The sequence below is a fragment of the Scardinius erythrophthalmus genome, assembly GCF_964197995.2.
Source record: "Scardinius erythrophthalmus genome assembly, chromosome: 1".
Classification (NCBI taxonomy): domain Eukaryota; kingdom Metazoa; phylum Chordata; class Actinopteri; order Cypriniformes; family Leuciscidae; genus Scardinius; species Scardinius erythrophthalmus.
The window spans coordinates 64,590,981-64,613,182 of NC_138221.1; the positions used below are offsets into that span (position 1 = coordinate 64,590,981).

At 37.1% G+C, this 22,202-nt stretch overlaps 1 protein-coding gene across 10 annotated transcripts; it reads right to left on the minus strand.

Annotated features, from left to right (window-relative positions):
• Positions 1 to 352: 352 nt before the first annotated feature.
• On the minus strand, positions 353 to 22,137 carry LOC308687774 (uncharacterized protein). 10 transcript variants are annotated; one of them, XM_081360534.1, is made up of 12 exons: positions 22,044 to 22,128; positions 18,840 to 18,875; positions 18,258 to 18,413; positions 6,283 to 6,365; positions 4,670 to 4,804; positions 3,099 to 3,264; positions 2,448 to 2,850; positions 2,016 to 2,077; positions 1,581 to 1,648; positions 1,235 to 1,278; positions 706 to 772; positions 356 to 521 (listed from the first exon to the last, which is right to left on the minus strand). In XM_081360534.1, exons 4-11 carry the CDS (start codon positions 6,358 to 6,360, stop codon positions 712 to 714), a joined length of 1,017 nt encoding a protein of 338 aa, XP_081216660.1. In that variant the 5' UTR covers positions 6,361 to 6,365; positions 18,258 to 18,413; positions 18,840 to 18,875; positions 22,044 to 22,128; the 3' UTR covers positions 356 to 521; positions 706 to 711. The 10 variants fall into 10 exon arrangements, with proteins under 10 accessions (XP_081216662.1, XP_081216658.1, XP_081216663.1 ...); XM_081360530.1 differs by lacking the exon at positions 18,258 to 18,413 and having other exon boundaries at positions 18,840 to 18,954; positions 22,044 to 22,137; XM_081360528.1 differs by lacking the exon at positions 18,258 to 18,413.
• Between the last annotated feature and the right edge of the window lie 65 nt (positions 22,138 to 22,202).

Consider the following 22,202-nt stretch of genomic DNA (forward strand, 5'->3'; position numbering starts at 1 on the left):
AGTTACAATCAGTGGTTCCAAAAGACTTCTAGTTCCCAGCATGGTTTGCCTCCATGTTAAAAGACAGTAAATGTTAAAAATAAGTGTTATTTCATATGTTTTGCTCAATATGAATAAAGGGGGATACCAATTTGTGTGTAATGTTCTATTATTTTGGTATTTAAACATTTTTGGGGTTACTATTGTACATGCAGGTGTGCTTGTGCTTTATTAACTAGCTTGAAATATGCGGCCAGAAAAAGGTGAAAATTAAACTTTGTTATAGGACAAAATGAAAGATATTTATACACCCCCTCAAGTACTCCAGTAACAATGTCAATTCCATGTTTTCAGAGAGGGACAAACAACAACAAAACTCGCAACAGAACTTTTATTGTGAAATGCTCATAGGAAATGCCAGACAATGCAAACTAGATTTTCTGGGTGAAAGGTTGTGAAAAAGGCAAACTGCACAATAAAACGATTGGCCTTTTGGATGATGGAAATATTGGATGCGATGAGGTCCTTCCCAACACCCAGCCCTAATGAACAAATAATGAAACAGATTTATAAACAAATACTACTTAATTTACAACATTTATGTAATTAATTCTATGCAATACAACTTTATTGTTGTCCACATGGCCCAGTTTAATGGACACAACATTTGTTTCAGAACATTTGTTTCTTTGCACCATCAATGTGACAACAGTATTTTTAGTAGACCTTCCTTTATGACACAGTCATTCTGATGTTCTCCTGTGGTTCCCAAGATGGGGGCCAGGCCTTTTGGCTGAAAAAATGGCAAAATAAAACGTAAAGAAATTATGCATTCAATTTCTGAAATAGGTTAAATATAAGGATAGCCTCTGACATGGTTTATAAACCATGATAGGCTTTACAAATTTCCCAGACAGAATGGGGTGGAGAAAGCAGAAGAGAATGTATATTTATATCCAAATTATATTATTGTCACTTTGTAATGACATTTTAAACTGTACATGTATGTTGTAGTTGTGTAGCTTAATCTCTCTGTAGGCAAAAACAGATGCCACATGTGGAGAGGTCTTAGTTCATCCGAATTAAGCAGCCCGTCTGACTTTCCAAAAAGAAATGTAACAGTGGTCCAGGCGCTTATTACATAAACTTAAATAACTCTCAATTCATGGTAAATCAGACAGGCTTCTTAATTAGGTTAACTGTCCCTTTAAGGACAACTCACAAGTCAACAAGTAAACAAGAAAGCTGATGTTACCATGAAGGACACGGGAGCCAATGGACCAAGACTTCTTTACAGCCCTTGGGAAGAGGGTAAAAGACAAACCTAAGTCATACTTTTATTTCATAATGAAATATTTCATTTAATTTTTCCTCCCAGCCTCTAAAAATCAATTGCCATATAAATACCAATACATCAAAGTTTTGGTTTAATATTTAGAACGCTCTAACAGCAAATGATTTAACATGTTAACTACTTAGTTTACATGTTATTTAGACTTTTCTGACAAAAGGCAACAATTTCATCACTATTCTCCTGGTGTAGTATAGTATTAATTTATGCACCTACAGTCGTACAGAATGTTCTCCGTATAGCTGCTCACCTTTTTTTCACGTGATTTGGACACATATTGCACTGGGAAAATGTCCAATGTGCTGTGATACTGGCAAGCTATAAAGAAAAATGAACAAATTAAGTAAGTACAAACCATTGCTATGTAACCATATAAACCCACAGAAAGGGTATTGTATGCATTTCTCTTTGAAATAATAGACCAGAAGTAAATGCACATGCACATCATAATTTCCCTGGATTATTCCGAAGCCCCGAAAACTCCAATGTAAAATGAGTCAATTAAGCAAGTAAAAGACATTTTCAACTAATATTACGGTAATAGTTATCAGACCTGTAATGTACTAAACTAGCAATAAGAAGATATTATATTGTGGGCCAAAAAGCTTTTAGATTAGGATTAGTTAAGAGTTTAGGACTTATTATTTAATTAATTTTGAATTAAAAATACTTAGCATTTTCCTACCATGGTCATTGTTTTGGCTTCTTTTACTTTTCCTTTTAGCTGAAATTTTGACAGCTGACTTCCTGTACAGAGAAACAAAAAACATGTGTAAACTGCAATAGAGGTGTGTGGTGTCTGCCTTGAATACCAGGTGAATACTTGCGAGTACACAACAATGCAGGACAATCTGTTGACACTTTCTCTGATGACTTCACCATTGGACATTGCATTATGGCACACCGGATGCCAAACTGCTGCCATACAAATAACTCCATGTTATAAGAAAAAGTAGAAAAAGAGCAACTTATGAAATACCATCTGACTTCTGAGTCTAGTGTGGTGTGCTGCTACTTTTTGTACATGGACACATTCTTTACCATTCTGTATCTCATATTCTACATAGTCAAGATTGCCCTTAATGCTCTGCCTCTTCTATTCTGTATTGACACTTACCTGTTTGCTGCTACTATTTTCTTCTTCGCCTCAATCTCTTTTTTCCCCATTTCCTCTGCCTGTTCTCTCTGCTGGTCTGTCTCCATCAGTCTCAGCTCTTCGAAGTCTTCCTGTCCCTCCATCTCTTGTCTCTCCACTTGGTCTTCCTGTACCTCTATCTCTCCTCTCTCACTCTCTACTCTCTCTTCCTGTACCTCTATCTCTCCTCTCTTCACTCTCTCACTCTCTACTCTGTCTTCCTGTGCCTCTATCTCCATCTCCTGCATGTCCCTCCTCTCAGTCTCTCCTATTTCATGTTGCCCCCCATGTCCTCTCTGGTCTTCATCATCTATTTCTTTTTCTGACTCATCTTCTTCTCCTGTGCTCTCTTGCTGCCCCACCTCCTCTCTTTCAAGATCACATGCTGTGATAAAAAAATAAAACAAAACAAGACATTTAAGATGCAGTATGTGGTTCAAAATGTGAGTAACCAAAGAAATATAAAAAGTTTAAGACAAAAGATAAGTAGAACAAAATTACCCAGAACCAGCAATCTAGATTGTGTGAAAAATTCTCTGTACTGACATTTAAAACCAATCCAACTGGATAGGTACACAATACAGGATAAATCTTAGAGAGTCATGAATGTACTGATGTTGTGATGTGACCTACCTTCTAACAAACCTTCAAATAGGCACAATATCTTCTCCAAGACTGCATGCGCTACCACTGGCAGCTCAAAGGGGAACTGGAGCTGGGCCATCCACTTTTTGTTTTGTGGTCTGTACTTTCCCCACAGCAGGAGGGGAAAGTACCCTAGGGCCTTCAGTTTCTCCACCTTAACATAGAAAAATAATAAGCAAACACACAGAGATTTCTAAGACAGGGTTACAAAGGCAAGAAAGACGTTATTATTATACACATACAAGCTGTCTTTAAAAAAGTTATTATGGGTTTTTATTAGGGGTGTAACGATACCCTCATGTTACGAATCAATACATATCACGATACTGAACTCACGATACGATACTATTGTGATACTTCAAGACATGTACAAGGTTAACAAAAAAAGTGCTGTTGATTAAAATGCTAAATTTAATGTTACATTGTGGGTGTAAATGAATAGGTTTGGACTTGGTGCTGATGCACGGGACAAAAAATATTCATGATTCTGAAGCTGAAAACAGAATCATTTTGGACGAATATGCTTGCACTCTGTTACTGACTAGATATATTTTAAATTTTGGCCACATTTTACTGGTAACATCAGACATTTGGCATTATCAAGACCTACACATATTCCCCCATTGCATCACTATACATTATATTCAACATTATATAGTAGTTTCATGAAGTTCTGACTAACACTAACTATACACAATACATATTGTCACTATCAGTCCATGATACATATTGTTGCATTTTTGTATTGCAATATATTGTGACACGATATATATTGTTACACCCCTAGTTTTTATAAGGGTGAATGTCCTTTCTGGAGTAACTGAGGCATATGCAAATGTATCTTTTCCTGTAAGAAATCAAACTTTCATTCTAAAAGATTCTGTACTGCCCCTGCATCAGCAAGTGACTTAACCTACTCTACTGCATGACCACACTGTAAAAAAACCCCCAAATTTTACAGGAAATAACTGATTTGTCCAGTAGTTGCTGATGGAATGATAGTTATATCAGCTCATTCGTGTGTGCTGTTGCTAGCTAATTGTTAACTGCAAGAGATTTCCATTTTATAGAGAATGTTTCACAATAATCAACTTGGAACTACCTGTAAAATAACTGTTTTTTGTAAAACACTTATGAATTAAGATATTTTACCTTAATTTTACAGTTTTTGTTTGGCAAACGCTTCTGCCAGTCATTGACCATTTCCTTTTTAACGATCTTTAACCAATATTTTCATTTTTACAGTGCAGTGAACCAAAAGAAAAACCTCTTAATGTAAAGTGGCCTTGGATACTGGGGCTGAATGAATACAAGTTGTAGGCTAATGTCTAAATTCTGTGTATTGTTTTAATATTTATATATGGACTAGCTAATTATTATCTGAAATATAATTATTATTATCTCAATGCAGTTGGGTTGATGACATCATGACAACATAACTGCATGACATTACCATAGTTGCTGCTTCCTTGCACAATGTAAATACAATTCTATATTTCTGTAATGTTGACAGGAACCTGAAATGCCTGACCAAAAGAGAAAGACAAAATTTTTATTACCAGCAGGGCACTGTTGTCAAAAATCTTTGCCTGATTGCGGGACTTTTTGACTTTTTGAGCCCATTCATTTGCTCTGGTCCGGAACCCTTTCATACGGGCCGTCTGCCTGGACTTCATGTCCAGCAGCTTCCCACACTGAGTAAGGGAGAGAGACAAGTGAGAGCGGTATGACTCACGGGAATAAAAAAAAACTGGGGTCCAGTTGATCAAGCATTACTGATTTTCTAGCCCTCTATTTACAAGGGCCTAAATAATAACTTGGATACCAAGTTTATGCAATTCATTGAACAGACAGACTAAATATGCAGCTGAGTCAATGCACTGGCACATTTTAATAATATTAAAAGGCATAATGCTAAAACCTAGTTAGATATGTATCCATATTTTAATGGAAAATACAAATGTCCATTATCGGGCCACAGACATTATAACTTAAAGGGATAGTTCACCCAAAAATGACAATTTTGTCATTGTTTACTCACCCTCAAGTTGTTCCAAACCTGGATGAGTTTTTCTTCTGCTGAACACAACTGAAGATATTTTAAAGAATGCTGGTAATCAAACAGTTGAAGCACCCATTGACTTCCATTGTATTTTTTTTTTCCTACAATGGAAGTCAATGGGTGCTTCAACTGTCTGGATACCAGCATTCTTTAAAATATCTTCAGTTGTGTTCAGCAGAATAAAGAAACTCATCCAGGTTTGGAACAACTTTGAGGGTGAGTAAACAATGACAAGTTTTGGGTGAACTATCCCTTTAAGTTGTCATTGTGGTATGCGCTAGTGTAGATGTTGCCATTTTCTTAAAATATGGATGATCTAAAAGAACTGAGTGACCACAGTGGAGATTCACTGCAATATAAAGTACTGTCTGTAATAGACAGATTCAATGTCAAATATATAGCCTTGTAAGAGGATGTCATTTAAAGGAACCAATAGTCAAAAATGCAATAACAGCGGGCCGGGTACCTTTCCATCAGGTGGGAAATGTAACATTTTGAAAAATACCTACTGTGATGCAAATTTGTATGGTAACAAAACTCTTTCTTTCTTTCTTTTTTATGATGAACTTAATGTCTCCACTGCAAACTCCTGTTTTATTGTCACTCTATTGCATGGGCAACAAATACTGAGATATTAGAAATAAATATACTTTATTTTAATTTGGACTTAATGACTCTGGCTTTAAAGCAAAACCAAGTAGGATTGTTTACCTTCAAATAATGTTTCCAAAATCATTTCAGTGGTTCAAGTCATGACAGGGTGAAAGGCACTTATGCCACCGCTTTGCGGTCCTTTATCTGGTATATTAGCTATGTAAGATTGCCAGATCGGGTCACGTTTCTGTAGTTCTAATGAGACATAAGAAAACTACAAATATGACTTGCTTTACGGCAAGCGCTACAATTGCCGATAGGTGGAGCGTACTTGAGCGAGCGTGCGCGTGCGACAGTAGGATGCGGTAGGCTAAATTATTTACGACAGCGGAAATGGACAATTCTGCTTCCAACCTGTAGGGCGACCGCAGAGGAAAAGTTCCTTGGTGTTGATTTAATGCATGAAAATGGGGGTTAGCAGTTAGACAGTTCAATAGCCTATTGTACATTATTTACCTTGGTGCATCTTCTATTGGCACAATTTATCTTTTCCATGCAACGGGTGCACTGTCGAAGAGTTGATCCACCTGGCATTTTCACTACAAACAAAACAAAAATAAATTATAATTATCGACATGCAACATAACAAAATATTTAATTTTGTGGGAGGGCCTGATGTGAGCATATCCTATGCCTTTCCAATGTCGCTACAAAGATAAACAACGACATAAATTTTTCTTTATTGTCCACCATGGATAAATTGTTTTGGACCTAGGGATGGGTGACATCAGACAAACTGCATATTAACTTAAGTAATCCAATTGATGTTAATGATATTGAAATGCAAGGTAAAGTAAGTGTGTGATATCAAAGTTAGTATGGGTAGCACTTTACACAACACACATTAGGCCTATAGGGTAATATCACAAAGTAACTTATTTTATGGTAATGACAAATAACTTTTGTAATATTAATGTGTATATTTTTGGCAAAAATGTGTAATTATTAGCATTACAACAGTACTACATCATCAATGTAGAAATTGATGTAATACTTTGGAAGCACTGGCTTACTACTACCTTCTCTATGTAATGGAACTTCCATATTCTTGAGGACAGATGAGGTTGTGTGACAGTACTGTTACCCAATAACTATTGTGAAATAGTGGGAATGACACAATGGCAGACATTCCAAGTCTCCCGGAAGTTCCGGGAGTCTACCGCATATTGACTCCCTGATGCCCGCAAATTAGTTAAAATCTCCCGATTAAAAAAAATCCCGAAACTCTTAGTTTATCTCTACTCCCGAACCGAATTAATCGGAACAACGATAGGCCTATGCAATGCAAAAAGCATCTCTCCCCTCCATGCGCACTAATTAGTCCACATTATTAATATTGACCCCTAGGGGGTTCCGTAGGCTTAGGCTAACCATGCCACTTTAGCTAAAAACTTTAGCAAACACTAATTCACTCTGTTGATTTGTAGTGCTGTCATCAGCCATGTCAAAACATGATTAAAAACACTTTTTTATTTCTTTCAAACTGCAACATGCATACAGCAGAAGTTAGCTTAGGCTAATGTCAATGGTAGGATACCAGCTGTGCTAACGGAGCAGCCCACGGTTCCACTAACAACTAATTTTAACGCATTACGCTGCCATTTTGACGCGACCCATGTAACAGAAACACTGAAATAATTAAAATAATACAGTTAACACCGTGATCTCATTACAAAAAAAAGGATTGCTGCCCTTACTTACCTGTTTGAAGGTGTAACGATTACGATACGCGCATCAGGTGCAGGCGAACTGAGCCTCGTTGGTGACGTCATTGCAGTTGAAGGTGATGCGTGGTATTTAGACGCATCTGCTCTCCACCGAAGTTAATGGGAAGGATTGGCGTATCATATGCACGCAAAATTGGATTTTGGCGTATTCATTGCACGCAATTTGAAAGTGTAAAGTCGTGTTATTTATACGCAGACTGATGAGAACGGGTTGCGCGACATGTTGGAGACCCCTGGTTTACATGGACTAGGGCTGGGTGATATGACGGTATTATCGTATATCGACGATGTCAAGCAAGTATCGCGATGTTGATTATAACAGTATGTTTCCCGACGATAATCCTCAATATCTGGAAAAAATGACAAATATATTTCACATAGCCCTTTAGTTATACACATATTTATTCACATGCAACAGCATGAATGAACTATTTTCTATAGTATTTAGTAGGGTTATCAATAGAAAATCTATTCTTCTTGATAGCATTCTTTAAGCACAAGACGCAAGGGAACCCTTTTGCATGCGTGCTGTTTTCTGTGCTGCGCACACATCCAAAGCGAGCAAAGAGCCGCCTCTCACATAGTGCATGGACAAATACATATACAATTATATCTCACAATTATCCTTCTATTTTATTTATAGCATCAAATAAACATGAATAAACATCAGAAGAATTGTTGTTTCAACCACAGAAAAATGTCAGTACACACCTTTTTTCAAGTTCAAAATATCACCGTAAACACGGTCGGTTTTGTCTTAAACGGCTGAGAAAGTAAAACAGTGGGCCTATGTCTATTAAATCAGTGGATTGACAGCCTATACTTGCTGCCACCATTAGCCTTATGTTGATCAAAGAACAAAGAGAAAATCCCTCATTGAACATTAATTAGCTTAATATTGTTTGGCGCTGACTGCTCTAACGGCAACAAGTGTCTATGCGACTTTGAGGTGCGTTCCCTTGTCAAGCATAATTTATAGAGATGCACCGATTACAATTTTCTAGGCCGATTCCGATTTCCGATTTTTCATTGAGTTTGACCTGCCGATACCGATTTTAGCCGATTCCGATTTGTTTTTCTAACCACTTTACATCACACACAAATATTTATTTTCGATCTTTTCTTTAACCCTTTCACGCGTAAGTTTAAAAAATTCTAACTGACATAAGAGTGAGTTTTTTTCAAGGCGAATATTCCCTTTAATGTTTCCATGGCGACGCGTCACGTGATACACCGCAGCCACAATAATACTGTATGACAGATGTGTCGCTTTTATTTTGCTTTTCCTTTTTTATTCAAAATATTCACAAACTTGCTTACCATGTCATCAAATAGCCTATCTGATATTCCGATTCTCAAATACGTGTAAGTGAGTGTGTTTGGTCGTTTAAAAACCTTTATAAATAATCTTGATCTGAGATGGGCGCCGCAATGTTGTCCTGTCAGTCGGATTTACAGCACGTGAATTCATCAGTTTCTCCCGAAATATACATGCAAGAAAGTGGCCGGTGAACTGAGAAGAATAGAGTAAACTTTATAGTTACTTCCACTATGTTTGTCTGATATGAATAACACATGTCGGCAAATTATATTTGAATAGATTGTTACTGCTGCTTCCACAGACATCAGTGTGTATTTTACAAACTCCAAATGTATTGTTTTACTAGTGCTTAAGTGTATTTAAATATCTGAAACCTAAAATAAACATTATGAGGTTGAAAACACTGCTTAGTTGTGATATATGACAGCGCTGAACGCGTCCGACTCTGGCTCAGCGCCAGCCAACGCGCGAAAGCACATTTTGAATCTGGCAGTTATGCGACGTCACTGAACACTCTAAATGTGGCACCCACTCTCAGGGGCACAGAAATAAAAATCCCATATATGAGGCCGTACCGCTCAAAAGGTTAATCATGCGGCGCCCGAGTGCATTTTGAACAGCATAAAATCGCCATATGACCGGAATTGGCCAATTTTCACATGATCACGTGAAAATCGGCCAATTCCGGTCACCAGCCGATCAATCGGTGCATCTCTAATAATTTATCCTTACTTTAAATTTTGTTAAGTATTTTTTCTGGATTTCTTGATCTTTACGATTTTTTTTATTCATATGCTAATCATTTTTATACAATTTGTCTTCAAATCCCCATGGGCATTGAAAGAGAACGCTTTGACTGATTAAACTAATAAACACTAGCCTGGTTAAAACCAGACCATTCTCAGTAGTAACTGAGTTATGGTCTGGCAAAGCTTCATTAATAACTCATTTCCAAAGAGGCCTCACCAACGGACGTCGCTCAAATGCCTCTGGGCGCAATTAGATAGACCTAAAACCAATGCTGCGTCCCAATTCGCCTAAGTTACACTACGCCATAAAAGTATACTCTTTTTGTGAAGAAAAGGTATTTACTTTTGAATGTGTAGCAAAAAAGTAGGCAAGCTTTGGGACATACTACTTCGTCATCTTTATCGGACGGATCTGTTGCATGCATCCTGTCACTGCCCTGTCAATCATCTTGTCACAGTTAAAATCTCTATTAAAAAATCCTCTATTAAATCTAATTTAATTTCCTACCATTTCAGAGAGAAATGTAGTAGCACGTTCATCTGCCAGTGGGTCTTTCATGAAGACTGTCCTCATGTGTTTGCAATTTGAATATAATAATGCATTTAAAAGTTGGTGCGCTTCACCAACGGATGTCACTCAAATGCCTCTGGGTGCAATTGGATAGACCTAAAACCAATCAGAGAGATCGTCATCGTGTAAAGCCCGCCTCAACGTTTCTGATTGGTGCCTCGATTTGGACGGATTAGAAATCGGCTTGAATGAGCTCTTTGCCAGACTAATTGCAGAGCAAATCTAAATTTGCCGGAAGTTTGTCTGGGTTTTCCCAGGCTAAATAAACACACAACTACAACAATGTATGGTTTATCTTCAAGTCTTCATGGGTATTTTCATTATAATAAAAGATATTTATACTTCAGTCAGTGCTAATCGATATAGCCTTTATCACTGTATAGAATACAATGAAATAATATGTAGTATGCCTTTTTCTGTGTAAGAAGTAGGGCTGCACAATTAATCGCAATTTACATGTAATCGCACTTAAACCGATTTGGCTTATCGCGATTTAATAAGGCTGCGATTATTTGTTATTGATGTACGGCTCTGTAAACACTGCTCCATCTGAAAGCACTGTGAGTCACTTATGACGAGCATTTGAAAAAGCAACCCGCATCAAACATCTTTCCAAACCTGAGAAGCATTTATGAATCTCTTGTCCAACAAAAATCAACATTTAATAACATGCTTTTACTCCAAACTCACTTCATACCGACAGTTGAGCATCATTCTGTGAAATGATGCCCATAGGGATTTCCTGAAATGATGTGTGTTATTGTATTTCTGCAGCGGGTGATATTTGGAGTGTTTGTGCGAGAGTGCCCTCTGGCGTTCAGATGGAGCAGCATTTACTACTGATCACAGAGCCATGCCTCACTGATAAGCTGCATATATATATATATATATATATATATATATATATATATATATATATATATATATATATATATATATATATATTTATATATATATATATATATATATTAGGGGTGTAACCGTAACGATACGCGTATCCGTATTGAACCGTTCGGTACGAGGCTTTCGGTTCGGTGTTCGGTACGCATTTTCAAACCGAACGGTTCGTTGGACCATTTTTCCTGCCAACCAAAATTTCGTTATTTCAAATGTGGCAAGTGCGCTCATAATGTGACGCCGGCGCGACCACAACATTGCCCAACATCAAATGGCAAACGTAATGCAAGCGGAATGAAACTGCTCGTTATTGTGTGGTTGAAGGACCATTTATCAGTTTGGACCAGTGCAGCGCGAGCCGATCGTGATCATGCGACACTGTTACACAGCGCTAATAAGAGATTCAGTAAAGAAAACATTTGAATTCGCCACTGAAGTAATAACATCGCTGCGAGATCTAGTGAGAAACATTCACATTTCTCCGTTATTAACGGATCAAACAGCGCTGATGTGGAAACCTGGGTGAAACATTGTGCCATGAATGAACTATCCAGTGTCCACAGATCTGCAACATTTACCATGGATTTACTGTAACGTAGTAACACTACTGTCTGCAACCATGGAAGTTTGGCAGGAATAGTAGGCTATAATGCCTTCAAGTAACATTACGTCGGTTTTATTTTGACATTATGAATACAATTGCTGCCCTCAAATGTTAATCTGAACTAAAATAAACCTTTGTATTACAATAAACTACTACAATATTACATTTCATTTTTTCCAAGGAGCGGTTTTGTTTTATATGCTCATAAGAAGAGTCAATTATAGCTCTAGAATTGCTCAAAGTAAAAAAAATATCATACTTTATGATGTTAGTTTTAATATAAAAAAGAATAAAAAAATTAAATCAAGGAAATTTCTCTGGCATTTATTTATTTTTGCTGCATCAAAAACGTACCGAACCGAACCGTGACACAAGTGTATCGTATCTAACCGAACCGTGAATTTTGTGAACCGTTACACCCCTAATATATATATATATATATATACACAGAATTTTTTTTTTTTTTGTAAGCTACACAGAATATTTAATTAAATATTAAAATGCAATATTTAGCCAAGTCTGAAGTTACCAAGCAGCAGTGTATGTTAACGTTAGCTCAGTTATCAACAGATGTAGACAGAAAATATGATTATCCTTATCCTATCCTATTGTTGGGGGTCCTCCAGGACAGGTTTGGGAACCACTGCACTAGAAGGCACCGCATAATCAATGCAACCAAATAATTAAAGTGATTAAGGGGTTAAAAAAAAATCCTGAGCCTGAAATTTTTGGGGTTGGGGGGGGGGGGCTTCATTGGCACCATTTATTTTCAAGCATGTTAATGGCATATTTTTATGAATGAAGACCAGTATCACTGATATAGCTACTTATGTCTCAATGAAAATGTATTTTTCCAAAATTTGAAACATTTATTAGGCTTAAAAAAATATAGGCTAACAACTTTTAATTTAAGTGAACTTAAAACAATCCTCACTTAAACCCATAATAAATGTCATATTTACCTGTACCTTACCTGTCTAACCGATGTGAATTATATAGAAATTTAATACGTTTATAAAGCAGTCCGCACTGCATAAATTATAAATGAAAAATAGATTAATTTGTTAATCTATTGAGTCGATTAATTTGTTAATCTATTAATTTGTTAATCTGCTAACTGTTGAGCAGTTAGTAATTTCCTCTGTTCCCATTGTTCTTTGGTTAACTTTACTAACAGAGAGAATTGCTGTCACTTTAATACCCGCCGCTGCTGACAGGATCTCACGCATCTCATTCTTTACTCTTCACTTCCATTTAAGATTGTATTTAACTCATTTGACTGTTCTTGTGAAGATACTCGACAAAACTGACATTTTGGCATAAATGTGTGTGTTATGGTTCGTTCAAGCGCGAAAAAGAACTCGATGGCGCGCTGTCGACTGCGATACTGGCGCGCGTCTTTCTGTGTGTGTGTGTGTGTGTGTGTGTATGTGTGTTTTACGAGGACATTCACTGACAGCGCGTTCTCTTTTATCTTCTCGTGCATTGATAGTTTAACCCTCGTGTTATGTTGGAATTCTGTGCACTCCCCTTATGGTCCGGGTCAAATTGACCCGCATTGGATTCAATACAATTCCTCAAAAATCACACTATGAAAAACAACAAAGATTCAGGTTCAAACTGTAAACTTTTAATATCAGCATTTGTCAAATATTCCAAAAAATATATATCTGAAGATATGATTTAATGAAAATGTTTTTTAACCATTTTTTAAAAACTATTTAAAATTTGAATATATGTTATATTTATATATATATGCATATACATTTTTTCAAATTTTTTTTTTTTTTCCTTAGAACATCATAACTGAACAATTAATCAATTAATCTGAGCTCATTTTTCCTGCTGTCTATGTCGAAGTCTCAAGATATTTCAGATATCTTGAATATATAAATGAGAGCTTATTTTACTATTTGTGTCTGTCAAAGATTTTCATTTGTAATTTGCAATTAATTCTGAACACCATGATTTAGCTTTTTCAAGTGTGTTTGGTTTGGGTTAGAGCACTTTTAGATACACTTACACTTTAGAACTGGAGTTGATGCCCTGACATACATAAAATAAATGTTTTTATTTTGTGTCTGTACAGTTGCTTTTGAATAGCTGCCTATGATGGACATCACAGACGTAATAGTAATTTTGTTTGTATTTGTCAAAAAAAAAAAACACCAGTATGTTGAAACTTTGCATGCATGTTCATGATGATAAATGAGAAAAAGTCACAAAATATCAAGAAAAAAAATGTTTAATATTATTTCAGGTAGCTTGAAAAAATAAATGATAGGTAATTTTTACCATCTGTGGCTGACAAAATATTTTTCTGCATTGAAATAAGTGTGGAAAACCTATTTTTTTAGCTTCATAATTTTGGGTCCGTACAGTTGCCTTAGAGCGTTAAAATATGCTGGTCAAATTGACCCGCGAACATCACGAAAGGAACATTTATTTTGTTTGTATATGTCAAAAAACACCAGCATGTTGAAACTTTGCATGCATGTTCATGATGATAAATGAGAAAAAGTCACAAAATATCAAGAAAAAAAACATAGGTTAACCAGTATTTCCAACAACTAGAAAATCTAAACGGGTCAAATTGACCCGCAACATAACACAAGGGTTAAAACATTTGCGTGAAGGAGAGCATGATCATATAACCCAAAGGATGACAGAAAGAACGGATGCTGCGATAAATATTTTAACACGTTAAAGCTGGACAAAAATTAATCGCATGCGTTTACGTTGACAGCACTAACGTTAGGCTACTTGTCATACATTGCTGACAGAAAATGCTGCGGTTTAAAGTGGACTCATTTTCATGGTAGGCCTACACACAATGTTTTTTTTTTTTTGTAAGCTACACAGAATATTTAATTAAATATTAAATTGCAATATTTAGCCAAGTCTGAAGTTACCAAGCAGCAGTGTATGTTAACGTTAGCTCAGTTATCAACAGGTGTAGACAGAAACTATGATTATCCTGACCTGAGCTAATTTACTGAATCAACCAACTCACATCTCTTTTCTTTCTTTTCATCCATGATGACATTAAAGTCACCTGTTGTTGTTTCTGGCGTTTCATCCCTGTCTGTGGGATGCTACTTGCTCATTAGAACATTCAGTGAGCTATTTTACACAGGCTCGGTCCTGCTCCTCCGTGGCAATGACGGCGTGCGGTTAAACATCATAACAAACGAATTTGAGTGGGGGTGGGGGGGACAACGGGATTTTGGAAAGTGTGCCCATAGGAAATTACGCCCGTGGGTAGGACATCATCCCCAAGCTTCATGAACTAGCGCTCCTTTCACCGACAACGCTAACGTGACGTATAAATCTCAATCACACTGTGTTGCCAGGCCCCGCCCTGCTCTGCTTCTGATAGGCTTGTAACGTTAGTAGAGCTGCGTTCCTTTCATATGATTGGTAGGTGAAATCAATTGACTTGAAAATATTAAACTGCATGCAAGTGCCACTTTTTTTTTTTTCTTCCTCACGGCCGCACGCCGGAGATCCGGCACGGTGCCGGAATACTTTAAGCCCTGTAATCCATTAGTAATCGGATTGACGGCTCAATCAGACTGAAAAGCCAAACACCTTAATCAGTCTGAATAAAATTTCAATAGGATTGAAAGGGGTGGTTTATTCCTTTTCTAATCCGATCGAAAGGATATGTAAACACTTGATCGAATTGAAAACTGAAACTGAAAGGACTGCACATGTGCTATGACGTAAAATAGCATAATGGCGTATGACATTCCTGTTGAATAAAGTGTCATAAATGAGTGTCCGGTCATTCTATAATTCTCCTTTCACTGCATCTGTGAAGTGGAGCACAATAAGAGTTAAGAGCCCAACTAATGGAAACACTAATCACTGTTATGGTGACTTCAAATGAAACACATTAGAGTTAAACCTCTGTTAAATCTCAATAAGAGCTTCTGTAGACGTCTGACAGAAATAAAGTCAGTCTGGTTAGTAATAAGTGAAGCTGGTAATGCTGTTTGTGGAGTTGTTTAATCCTCCTCTGCTGAGATCTTCACAGATTTAATGTCTTCTTTTCTCTTCAGTTGATTTCATCTAAGGCTGTGTCTGAAGTCAGTTGTAGTTCTTGTGTTTCTGCTCGTCTCTTTTTCTGTTCTCTTCTTTCCTTCAGTGATTCTGCTTGTTAACAGGCTTATTAAGGCTGAAATTACTCCACATTTAATATACACAGATTTTGTGGCTCAGATAAGGTCGGTTCTGGTTTATTTCTTTGCTCTTGGCTGAGATGTGGCATTGCTATGGCCTGCTTGTGGTCCAGATCTGGCAAACAGGAGTGGTCCGCCCAAGTGCCGTCATTCCACGCTGCATGTGGGCCAGATCCGCATTCCACAAGTGCCAGATGTGGGCCGAAACAATGTTGCTATCTGGGGTCGGAGGAAAAGATGCACGAGAGACGAGAGATGGCATATTTTTCCCGGGTTTAATAAATGACTTAAACGTCACACTCGTCCGCATACATGGGGATTGAGTGAGGGAAAGTCTACAAATAAACATTCAACTCAGGTTACAAAATATAAAAGGAAATAAAAGGAAAAGTACAAAGGTCGACAGAGCGGTTATCTCTTCTCACCTGTCGAATCTTACTGACACTCAATGCACATGCACAGTTCTCATTTTACCTTAGATTGTCATATAAGCACAAAAATCGGGTAGTTTATAATTGTCATCCTAAATGATAGGCTACTGCAGACCAATTTCAACTTTCTTTATATTCTCAGTCTAAAATATTTTGCTCTTACGTGTTTCCATATTCACATTTTTTTGTTTTGTTTATTATTGTTTTCAGGTACCAGCACATAAATCTACACTCATCATCAGTTTTGTAAGCAGATTGCAGCACAGTTCATGTCAGTCTCGGCTGCTGTTTGGACTCTTTCAGGCGTGGCTTCGGTTTACTTTCCTCAAGCAACCTTCGGGTCATTATTCGATGTGAGACAAACTTATATAACTTTACTATTGCGCTTTATAGATTATCAATAGGCTATATTCACATGTTTTATTTAAAGTCAAACTAAACCACGACCAATTCTATATCTAGACCAGGATTTCAAATAAAATATGTTAGGCCTAGCAGCTACCCAGATAGCAATTACATGTGGGCCACATGTGGGTATTATCTGGCACATATGGCCTAGATGTGGCATGGCTAAACAGATATGGGCCAAATTGGAGCCATATTGATTTTGCCATAACTTTAAAATCTGCGGGAAATGCTCTCTTGGTTCACAACTGATTTTGAGGTATATGGCCCAGATAACAACGAACACATGAGAACCATATGTGGTTGAGCTATGGCACACAGTGAGAAACACCGACTTGTGGTAAACATTTGGCTTATACGTGGAAAAACACAGGAATCCTGAAATCAAGTGCGGCAAACATCCGCCGTTCCACACCTCAGGTTGCTCTGCATCTTCCCTCCTATTGGTGGAGTGAGACTACGGCGCGAGTTTGACTGCGACGCTGGCCAGCTGACGCCATTTACTCTGCTTTCCTCACGACTGTGTACATTCAGGTAAGTGATGTTTGGGCATTTTAAAGTCATATAATTGAAATATGCAGCATTATATGTCATTATTGCATGTTATTATGCGTTTAGTTATTCGTTTCATCGAGGAAGGGGTTGAACTAGCTAATATTTTCCTCCTATAACTTACAATAAAGTTTAATGTGCGTTAGGCTATAGCAGTTCGCTGGTTTGCCGTTTTAAATTAAGCTGTTTTTGTTTATAAATCAACAGCACACTGTCGTACATAATATAAAATAGTATAGTTTGTCATGTGTAGTAGCCTATTTGTGAATTAAGGCGACTGTTTGTCAAAAAACCTAAATCCTAGGCTAATTTGTGTTCACAATCATTCAACTAATCATAAAAATGCCAAGAATAAACACATTAATACGTGTGCATTATTGTATGTATCTTTATTTAACTCTGAAATGATATTCAACCAAGACTTTTTCTCATTACTTTTCCCTCTTTAAAATTAATGTAATGCTAACGTTAGTGTCAAGTCACAATACCAAAATTATGACTTTCGATACAATACCTGAATATTAACATGAACTAATAATGAACTGCACTTATACTGCATATATTAATATGTGTTAATGTTAATTTCAACATTTACTAACACATTCAAAATCAAAATTTGTAGGCTACTTGTTAACTTTAGTATGCACTGTGAAAAAACATGAACAAACAATCAATTGCTGTATTTCTGTTAACTATCAATTAATTGAGCAGCCATTCACTGCCATTATAAAGCTTGGAAGAGGCAGGACATTTTTATAATTACTCTAATTTCTCACGATAGTGATTATATACCATGCTATGGACCGGTATACTGTCATACCACCCAGCCCTAATGTGTGGTATGGGTGGGGCAATGACAATAATTTCCATATTAAAAACCTAGAAAATATGGTTTCAGATAGAGTAAGTAATAGTTTATAGTTCATTTTTGAATATAAAAGCACTTTCATTTTAGGGTGGTCTATTTAAATGCATATTTCAACCACTTACACAATGTTTTTTTTTCCTATCAGATTTCCTATCTGGGTCTGGTTGGTGGCTTTGACCTGGATAACACCGTCTGGAGAGTGCTGAAAGGCACTTTTACTACTGCTGTGGCACGTTATGAATTGGAGAGAAGTCAATGGGAAGATTGGTGTCCAACGCCTGGTCGTAAAGGAAGTTGTCATTGGTGAGACCTTTTTTAGAAGTCACTTTTATTTGTATAGCACTTTGCACAATACACAACTTTTCAAAACCGCTTTACAGAACATTGTATTTTTATTTCTGTTATCTCAGTATCGAACCAAACAACTTTTTTTGTCATTACCTGATCACATCCGTGGCTCACTTAAGTGACTGCATTTTTTATTTTGAAGTTTTATGTTTTGTTTTTAAAGAAAGTTATTTTTTATATATGAATCATATCGTTTCAATCATACATTTTAAAGCTGTAATCACAATATAAGATTATCATTCTGTCAAAGTCTCATACCAGCGCATGCCTACAACTATCTGTATTTAGTTCATTATCACTGCGTATTTAAAAGGTTAGTTTACCCAAAAATGAAAATTCTGTCAGTAATTACTCACCCATGTTGTTCCAACCCCCGTAAGACCTTCGTTCATCTTCGGAACACAAATTAAGATATTTATGATGAAATCTGAGAGCTGTCTCACTCCTCCATAGGCTTCTCTGTTATTGAAACTTGCCAGCCCAGAAAGTTAGTAAAGACATTGTTAAAATAGTCCAAGAATACAGTGGCTGAACCTTAAGTTTATCAAGTGTCGAAAATACTTTTTGTGCGCAAAACAAGCTAAAATAAAGACTTTATTCAACGTAGTGTAACAGCACAGCGCTTCTGTGTTGTACATCAGAACGTAGGCTCACGACTGGCCAGCATCCCACACATGACCAGCGTCGGCCAATAGTGAGTCTACGCTCTGACGTACAACCCAGAAGTTGGAAAAACTTGAGGGTAATTACAGATAGAATTTTCATTTTTGGGCGAACTAACCCTTTATGTTCCTCCTTGCATTCAGTACTTGGCCCATTATTGTTTGTGTGTTTCTGCTTCCAAATTGTCTCGCATCATTGCAGATTATCTTGAGTTTATTTTGTGTTAGTAAAAACACTTATTTTTGTAGACTCTGTCTTTGGACTAAAACATGACATTAATGCTATCTGTGTTGGTGTGTTTTTACATTAGATTGTGCATGTCTTTTTTTTTTTTTTTTAAAAGAAGCAGAATACATGCAGTGCTGTTAATTTTCAACCGGTTGGTGCAAAAGTATTCTAAAAATCGAAATAATTTGTCATAAGAAATTACGGTATAATTCTGGCCCACATATTGAAAAATACAATTTGCAATTCCTTTTGAAAACTTACTGGAAAAAAACTTTCATACAGTGGTAATTCAGAGGTGTTTAATTTGTTAATAATTGCAATTAAAATATTAAAGGATATTTACATTAATGATTTTTTTTTATTATCCTGCAGCTCTAGCTTCCAGGTTGTATTGCTGCTTACATTATTTAAATTCTTCTTTATTGCAGGTGCAGTCAGGCAGAATCCCCTTCGTCAACGCATTGCCGACCGTCATTGGAGACTTCTCTGCACATCAACACACTTCTCAACTCTTTACCTTTCAAGTTTGCTTTAACTTTCTCAATTTCTCTTTAAAGTTCTCTTTACCAACTGTGATTTATTTGTATTACTCTCATTGGACTAATTAAACATAACATTAATACAAGCTTTGATCGAGTGTTTTGAACTTTGGAGTAAAAAATTAGCGTTGAATGCTATTTATATTATTAATTTGTATTCTTGAATGTTTTCAACTGAATTCTACTTAACATAAGTACAACTGAGTAGCTGTAATTCTATATTCTTAAATGTTTTCAACTGAATACTACTGTAATTATTAAATTCAACTCTGTTGCTGTAATTATATTTATTTTGATAAATGTTTTCAACTGAATACTACTGTTATTATTCAACTCTTGCTATAATTATATTTATTTTTAAGAAATGTTTTCAACTGAATACTGCTGTAATTAAGTACAACACTTTAGCTTTAATTATTTAAATGCTTGTCAAAATAAATAGTTTTGAGTACATTTGTTGAGTGTTTAATTTACCTGTGAGTTAATAAGACTTTAAATACTGTCAGCTGCATGTGGGCCACATAAGGGCCGTTAGATTTTAACAGAACTCAACCATACTAAAGTTGCATACCAGGCCCACATATGGGCCACATGAATTTGTAGTATTTGGCTCATGCTTGGTGGAGTTATGGCAGTCCGTTGGTTCAGTTCTGGCAAAGGAGATGTGGGCCATATCTGGGCCGGCAAACACAAACTAATCTGGGCCACAGCTCAGCTGTTTATCTGGCCCACATCTGTGCCAAAGGTAATTTGCTGACTGGGTACTGTTTCCACCGTGAAGTAGCGATCACCTTTAGCGTGTTTGAGTTCGACATGTTAGACACAAATGCTCTAGCCTATCTATAGATAGATGCTATTGATATTACAATGATTTTACTGATAATGATATTTATAGCTATTAAAGGGTAACTAAACCCTAAACCAACTTTTTTTAGTTAATGATCTGTAAGAAAGGGGCTTTATTAGTGCTGTTCATTGATTCGAGTAACTTTTTTAACATTTGGGTATAAAGTGTTTTAATTCTACAACATATGGTGTAAAAACGTATGAGTGCTGCCCTCTTAAGGTTGAACGGTGGCTACTGCAGTTGAATTTTCCTAGTGGATGTTGCGGTACTGCGTGACGTAAGCGGTACTGCGTGACGTAGGCAGGTTCCAGCTCACCACGCCCTCCCTTGGTACGAGCTCACCACGCCCTCCCTTGGTACGAGCTCACCACGCCCTCCCTTGGTACGAGCTACCACGCCCTTGGATGAGCTAGCGTAGATTTATCTGTATTTAGTACAGTGGTTGGTAGTAGGTGTAGTGTTGCTAGTGGCAACAGCACTGCTGGACTGCATAGCTTAGGCGCCAGTGGTTGCATGCACTTGGCCTGGAAGACCGTGAGTGTGAAACCTGCATTTTACGCGGAATTGCTTTTCCAACGCAATAGAGGTGGACATGGGCTTCTCCACACAGCTCGCGCTGAACAGCGACGCAGTGCCGAACGCTGCTCCTCCTGCGAGGACTCCACCACTGCAGCGGCATCTTGATGTGAGTGATCATATATATAATCACAATTTATGGTTAGGCTAAAGTTAATCCTCTGGGGTCGACAAACGCGTCAGCGCATTTTACTGGATTTTTTCAAATAGCGACAAAATATGAAAATGCCTTTAGAGAGCGCGCGCTATTGACATCAACTCGATAAAACTCATCAGATGCATGTACTTTACGTCGTCTTGCGACCCTGTGAGTCACTCCATTTTAGAGAGTCTGACAGCAGGTCTCAGGTGCACGCCCCCCCCCCGCTCACGGTTCGTCCCCTCTATCTCCGCTGGGGTCTGCCCACTTTTCTAGCATTTTTCAAATATTGCCAGTGGGTGGAGTCAGGCTCTGACCAGGGGTTTAGTTACCCTTTAAACGTTTTAAACTTACCGTGATCTAGAATTCTCTAAAATGGCGTTTATTTTGTCTGATTCGTTAGACGTTTATCCATTTTCATGAGTGTTACCTTTTCCACCGTGAAGTAAGTTAGCTAACAATTAGCTTTAACGTGTTTGAGTTATATTTATAAATATTATATGCTCTAGGTAGATTTTATTGATAATGCTATTGATAGTATAGATATAAAACGTTTTAACAAACTTACCGTGACATTTGAGGCCATTTCTGATCTTGAATTCTCTAAAATGGAGTCTGTTTGTCTGAATCGACCGCTTTCGGTTTCACTCTCTGATACAGACATGTATTGATTGGGTGACAGGAGAGTGACGCGTCATCATCAACATCAAGCCCCGCCCAAACTGAC

Coding starts and splice junctions, on each gene's coding strand:
- LOC308687774 (XM_081360530.1), bottom strand. Junction 4,805..6,282: donor CCAATAGAAGATGCACCAAG/GTAAATAATGTA, acceptor TCCCTTACTCAG/TGTGGGAAGCTGCTGGACAT. Junction 1,279..1,580: donor CCAAATCACGTGAAAAAAAG/GTGAGCAGCTAT, acceptor CCTCTTCCCAAG/GGCTGTAAAGAAGTCTTGGT.